The sequence below is a fragment of the Clupea harengus genome, unplaced genomic scaffold (genome assembly GCF_900700415.2).
Source record: "Clupea harengus unplaced genomic scaffold, Ch_v2.0.2, whole genome shotgun sequence".
NCBI classification, from domain to species: Eukaryota; Metazoa; Chordata; class Actinopteri; order Clupeiformes; family Clupeidae; genus Clupea; species Clupea harengus.
The window spans coordinates 42,506-50,000 of NW_024879646.1; the positions used below are offsets into that span (position 1 = coordinate 42,506).

The 7,495-nt window shown below is 48.7% G+C and overlaps 1 protein-coding gene across 1 annotated transcript in view; it reads left to right on the top strand.

Moving 5' to 3' along the window:
• Positions 1 to 3,923: 3,923 nt before the first annotated feature.
• Positions 3,924 to 7,495, top strand: part of LOC122129444 (polypeptide N-acetylgalactosaminyltransferase 18-like) — a 30,118-nt gene continuing 26,546 nt past the window's right edge. The window contains exon 1 of the mRNA XM_042704360.1: positions 3,924 to 4,599. Within this exon, the coding sequence (XP_042560294.1) occupies positions 4,362 to 4,599 (238 nt within the window). The 5' untranslated portion in view covers positions 3,924 to 4,361. The remainder of the gene's footprint in view (positions 4,600 to 7,495) is intronic.

A 7,495-nucleotide genomic window follows, 5' to 3' on the forward strand; every position in this document is an offset into this window, starting at 1 on the left:
CAGGTGTGGATAATCACCGCTAATCACGCTCCGCTGCAGGCCCACAGCCTGCTGCCTCCACATGGCCAGTAAAGGGACTGCAGGCAGGGGCACAGAGGCACGTAACACTCTCTCTCCACCACTCTCTCTTTTTCCCTCTCTCTCTCCATCACTCTCTCTCCATGTGATGCCGCGATTCTTAAGCGCGTCCCCACCGCGTCCTAATGGCGGACGCAACAAACTTTCCGTATACTTTTAACCGTCAACGGAGACATTGACCAGGACCAAGACCGTGCTTATTGAACATGCCGACATTTCCATATGAACTGATTCATCTTTGCTGGCGTGTGTGAAAGCATAGGGGTGCGTGCATACCTATCATTGACACCACGCCAAACATTTCACTACACACGCAGTTTACTGTTGTTCAAAATCTCTGTTTTATTGCATAATTATTCATAAGTCACTGTCATGCCGTTGTCTATACATGAATAATAATGATGTAAGACAGCTTACTTACTACGTTTGTTCTCCAAACGCGCTCGCATGAGTTCTTGCCGCCATGGATTTCTTTTCCTGTATTAGGAAATGCGTTCCCGTCCTGGGACACCTTTATGGTTTGGGCAGGTGCGCGAGGAACGTTGTTTCACCCTAGCAAAATTCAATGAATTGCATTATAAAGTTTCCAGTGTTGAATGTCAATATTGTGAAAGCCTGATTAAATATGAATTATTGTCGGTACTACGGTAGGCTACTAAGAACACAGAGGTTAATTCATGTGTGATACGAAATACACATTAAACAGAGTTAAAATGAGCTAGTTTATGCTCTGCTCTAGCGATTTCAGAAGCGTGAGTTTGTTGACTGTGCACTGCCTCAGTATAGTGACCTAGAGTAGCCTACTACATTGTACTTTTGACTGTACATATACAGTTTGTATGTGTCTTTTTGTTTCCATTTACATCAGTATTTTTGTTTATCATTTTTCACATTGGATTATACACTTAGTGGTGGAGCAATACATTCACAAAACCAGAGCCTTGTCTCCCTGCTGCCTTTTGTGCCTTCACTAAAAGACTGCAGACACGGATAACCTTTGACACTCCATCACTCTGTCTCCACCACTCTCTCTCCCTCCATCACTCTTTTTCCTTATCTCTCTTTCTCTCTCTCCCTCACTCTCTTTCTCTCTCCATCATTCTCTCTCTCCCTCTCTCTCCCTCTCTCTCTCTCCATCACTCTCTTGTTTTTCCATATGAATGGCGTTCAGAGCCTGTATTTGCATTTCCGTGTATCAGGGTCTACTCGCTTGAGGGTGTGTGTTTAAGTATGTATACTTATTTTGTTAATTCAGTGTGACACTCACTGTGGTACAAATGTCCATGGGCAGTTTACCATTTGCTATCATTGTTATAGCCGACCTCTGACCCTAACCCTAAAACTGACCTCTGACCCTAACCCTAGGCTGTTATAGCTACTATTCAAACTTTCTCTGAAGATGAAACTTCATACGTGTCTTGATAGACAAAAACACAGACACACTACGGCAAATGCTATATGAAATGAGCCAATCACAATAGAGATAATATATTTGGCTGAGCCCATCACAAAAGAGCGAGTATCTTCTGGGCGTGTCATTGGGCGAGTTTGGAGGTGTACCCGGCGCGGTTGGGCCCTGCTCAGGAGACGGTCCAAAATGAGACACGGAGCGGAGCGGCGCTCTTTGGTGCCGTTTAACTTGGAATGGAAATGCAAATGAGCTTGGCACAGCCGACTATGGCAGAAGTGCCAATATTAAACCCCACAAATCTCTCTCTCTCTCTCTCTCTCACACACACACACACACACACCACACACTCTCTCACACACACACACACACTCACACACACACACACACACACACACACACACACACACACACACACACACACTCACACACACACACACACACACACTCACACACACACACACACACACACACACTCACACACACACACACACACACACACACACACACACACACACACACACACACACTCACACACACACACACACACACTCACACACACACACACACACACACTCACACACACACACACGCACACACACTCACACACACTCACACACACACACACACACAGGGCCCTCACCTTTACTGGCATCTGATGAACTGTCTTCTCTCAGGATCAAACTCCCCTTTGATTCATCATCACCTGCTCCAATTGACAAGCATAGCAGGATTACCCCCCCCCCCCCCCCCACACACACACACACATACACACACACACACACACATCACACACCCCACACACACACACCACATCCCATAAACACACACACACAAACACACACAAATATGCACACACACACAAACCACATCCAACAAACACACTCACACATACACCACATCCCATACACACACACACACACACACACACACACACACACACACACACACACCACATCCCATACACACACACATACCACATCACATACATACACACACACACACACACACACACACACACACAGTAACCATTAAACCATTCTGTCTTCTGTCCTGTATGAGAGTTTTGTGAGTGAGTCTGTTTGTGTGTGTGTGATTATACGTGTATATGTTTGAATGACTGTGTGTGTGTGTGTGTATTTGATTATACATTCATACGTTTGAATGACTGTGTGTGTGTGTGTGTGTGTGAGTATACGTGTATATGTTTGAATGACTGTGTGTGTGTGTGTGTGTGTGTGTGTGTGTGATTATACGTGTATATGTTTGAATGACTGTGTGTGTGAATGACTGTGTGTGTGTGTTTGTGTGTGAATGACTGTGTGTGTGTGTGTGTGTGTGTGTGTGAGTGTGTGTGTGTGTGTTTAGCCTCCTTTCTCTCTCCTGAGGGGATGACTAACCTGCTTTATCATTCCCCGGTGTGTGTGAGTGTGTGACTATGTTTTATGTGTGTAGAAGAGGTGAGCTGGGGACCACACAGCATATCAGGGCCATATCAGGGCCACATCAGGGCCATATCAGGGCCACATCAGGGCCATATCAGGGCCATATCAGGGCCACATCAGGGCCGTATCAGGGCCATATCAGGGCCACATCAGGGCCATATCAGGGCCATATCTGTATCATATCAGGGCCATATCAGGGCCACATCAGGGTCACATCAGGGCCGTATCAGGGCCATATCTGTATCATATCAGGGCCATATCAGGGCCATATCTGGGCCATATCTGTATCATATCAGGGCCATATCAGGGCCATATCTGGGCCATATCAGGGCCACATCAGGGTCACATCAGGGCCGTATCAGGGCCATATCTGTATCATATCAGGGCCATATCAGGGCCATATCAGGGCCATATCTGTATCATATCAGGGCCATATCAGGGCCATATCAAGGCCAGACCATGCCAGAGTCACCAACCTGTTACCAGCAGGCACTGTGTGTGTGTGTGGGGGTGTCTCTCTAAATAATGTGTGTGTGTGAGTGTGTGTGCGTGTGTGTGTGTTAGTGTGCGTGCGTGCATGTGTGTGTGTGTGCGTGTGTGTATGCGTGTGTGTGTGTGTGTGCGTGCGTGTGTGTGTGTGCGTGCGTGCGTGCGTGCGTGTGTGTGTGTGAGTGTGTGTGTGTGTGTGTGTGTGTGTGTGTGTTCTGTCACTACTGTCACTACTGTGTGCTCCCTGGGTCTGTTCTGACTGGGGTCAGTGCTAATCCCTGTGGCTGCTCAGATGTCTCCTGCTGTTACATATGATCATGTGGCCACAGTAAACACACACACACACACACACACACACACTGCGCTGGCGCGTGCAGATGATCGCTGCTGAAACACAACACTGACAACTTTCACATGTGTGATTGGGGGCACGCGGCGACAGCGAGCCGGGCGGAAGTGACTGGAACTCAAGACTGATATCGCTCTGCAGTCGTCGGGACTTCGGCGGACACGCCTCCTTCGGGCTGAATTGGCTCGTGGGGAGCCAGCGCTGAGATTTCTGCTCCGCTCTCCTGCTCTATTGGCCAGCGCCCGCGCTTGCATATTCCCCTGCACGCTCTCCTGTGTCTCTCTCCGCCCCGAGAAGCTGACGCTCGCTCTTCACAAACACTCCGGATCAACACTGGCCATTCACGCGGCTAAATGTACCCCGTGTATGGCTTGGCTGGGTGAACAAATGGTTCGTGCTTGAGCGCGAGAGCCACGGAGCTTGGGGCCACCTGCGGACGGAATGCGCGGATTTTCTCCCTGCAGGAATTTAACCTGGTGAAGGAGGAGGAGGCGGCGCGCGCAGCTCATACCTCACGCGGGCAGTTATTCCGGGAGGCTGCCGCACTTCTCCAGTGGACGGGCTACTGTGGTGCGCGCGGAGGGATGTCGGAATGGCTTGCACCAGAAGAACAAAAACTTTGGTGTCGACATGCGTGATTCTGAGCGGCGCGACCAACATCGTCTGCCTGCTCTATGTCGGATGGGTCACTAATTACATCGCCAACGTCTACGTCAAAGTCCCCGTGCCCGTCCCAGGGAAAAAGTTGGACAGCGACAAAAAGGGGGAAACTCTCCGGATTATCGAGCGCCTGGATCGGCTGGAGAATGTAGTGAACCAGCACATCCAAGGTAAGCAGCACCCCCTCCCTGCGCAGCTCAAACTACTTTCATGCACTTGACTTGCCGTCTGTTGATTGCAGAATGATTAAGCGGAATGACTAACGCAGTTCCCCCTACGGAGGAAATCCGGGCTTCATCGCGGCGACACGCCGATGCATGTTGTGATTCGAGGCGTTTGGTTGTTCCGAAGCGACCTGTCGGTTCGGGCGGGGCGGTGAGGTGCGAACAGCGAAGAATGTTTTTCCATGCGAGCGGAACGGAGCGCGACATGTTTCATTACAGAAGTACCTAGCAGTAACCAGATGGCTGTGTGTGTGTGTGTGTGTGTGTGTGTGTGTGTGTGTGATATCTTACTGCAGTACTGCACATGACTGACATATTTCACATAATTTACTTCCTCGCAAAACACCTCTGTCTCGCGGGTACAGTTTAAACATCCTGACGGTATTTGATTGACCTGGTCGATGCCGTTAAGAGGTGTCCAGTGTAAGCCGAATCTGTCCTTGCCCGGCTGAAATGAGAGGAGAATGGAATGAGTTGAGTCGGATAGATTGAGTATATGCTGACACATGCAGGAGAAATATTTATGAACAGATTCACTGAGATGGTTACATAATGTGTGTGTGTGTGTGTGTGTGTGTGGGGGGGGTGTCCATTCTGCATCTGTGGCTGGCCAGATGGAGTCATCATCTGCTGAGATCTCTTGCTACCTGTAAGCAAACAGTCTGATAGTGTTTCACTGTGACACCATGGCACACACACACACACACACACACACACACACACACACACACACACACACACACACACACACACACACACACACACACACACACACACACACACCTCTAGCAGGACAAAATGTGTGTGTAGATCATCTGGTGGGTGGAACGCTGAACACTGCTCTCTGGTTTTTGTAGTGGTTGTGTTCTAGTGAGTGTGTGCTGCTCCATACTAACCCCTGGTGAGTGTGTGCTGGTCCATACTAACCCCTGGTGAGTGTGTGCTGGTCCATACTAACCCCTGGTGAGTGTGTGCTGCTCCATACTAACCCCTGGTGAGTGTGTGCTGCTCCAGACTAACCCCTGGTGAGTGTGTGCTGCTCCATACTAACCCCTGGTGTGTGTGTTCGTCGGGGGGGCGGGTTTATTCTGTTGTGCCAGAGTGTTGGTTGTAGGGGTGGCAGGTGTAATTCAGGTGTAACTCAGCACTGTCACTTTCATGGTTGAGTGCTTTTGTACTTCGGTGTGTGTATGCGGAATGTTGTGATCATATCCCCCCCCCCCCCCCCCCCGGACGTAGAGTTTCTGTGGGGTTTGTGTGTGTGTGAGTGTGTGTGTTTGTGTGTGTGTGTGTGTGTGTGTGTGTGTGTGAGAGTGTGTCCCGGCCGTAGAGCTACTGTGTGTGTGTGTGTGTGTGAGTGTGTGTGTTTGTGTGTGTGTGTGTGTGTGTGTGTGTGTGTGTGTGTGTGTGTGTGTGTCGGCCGTGGAGCTACAGGCTACTGTGGGGTTTGTGTTTCCCCATCATTGCCAACATTGTTGCCAGTCATGCAGAACTGGGCCAGCCAGCAGAGGGGCAGACAGAACCGGAGCCAGAACAAGGACCAGAACCGGAGCCGTTCTACTCCACTCTCTGCCTGCGACAGGAACCCAAGGGTTTAAACTAAAACTCTCTGCCTGCGACAGGAACCTAAGGGTTTAAACTAAAACTCTCTGCCTGCGACAGGAACCCAAGGAACCTAAGGGTTTAAACTAAAACTCTCTGCCTGCGACAGGAACCTAAGGGTTTAAACTAAAACTCTCTGCCTGCGACAGGAACCTAAGGGTTTAAACTAAAACTCTCTGCCTGCGACAGGAACCTAAGGGTTTAAACTAAAACTCTCTGCCTGCGACAGGAACCTAAGGAACCTAAGGGTTTAAACTAAAACTCTCTGCCTGCGACAGGAACCTAAGGGTTTAAACTAAAACTCTCTGCCTGCGACAGGAACCCAAGGAACCTAAGGGTTTAAACTAAAACTCTCTGCCTGCGACAGGAACCTAAGGGTTTAAACTAAAACTCTCTGCCTGCGACAGGAACCTAAGGGTTTAAACTAAAACTCTCTGCCTGCGACAGGAACCTAAGGGTTTAAACTAAAACTCTCTGCCTGCGACAGGAACCTAAGGAACCTAAGGGTTTAAACTAAAACTCTCTGCCTGCGACAGGAACCTAAGGAACCTAAGGGTTTAAACTAAAACTCTCTGCCTGCGACAGGAACCTAAGGGTTTAAACTAAAACTCTCTGCCTGCGACAGGAACCTAAGGGTTTAAACTAAAACTTCTGCCTGCGACAGGAACCTAAGGGTTTAAACTAAAACTTCTGCCTGCGACAGGAACCTAAGGATTTAAACTAAAACTTCTGCCTGCGACAGCAACCCAAGGATTTAAACTCAAACTTCTGCCTGCGACAGGAACCTAAGGGTTTAAACTAAAACTTCTTAGACAGGAACCTAAGGGTTTAAACTAAAACTCTCTGCCTGCGACAGGAACCTAAGGGTTTAAACTAAAACTCTCTGCCTGCGACAGGAACCTAAGGGTTTAAACTAAAACTCTCTGCCTGCGACAGGAACCCAAGGGTTTAAACTAAAACTTCTGCCTGCGACAGGAACCCAAGGGTTTAAACTAAAACTTCTGCCTGCGACAGGAACCCAAGGAACCTAAGGGTTTAAACTAAAACTTCTGCCTGCGACAGGAACCTAAGGGTTTAAACTAAAACAGGAACCTAAGGGTTTAAACTAAAACTCTCTGCCTGCGACAGGAACCTAAGGGTTTAAACTAAATAAGTAACCTAAGGGTTTAAACTAAAACTCTCTGCCTGCGACAGGAACCAAAGGGTTTAAACTAAAACTTCTGTCTTTGACAGGAACCTA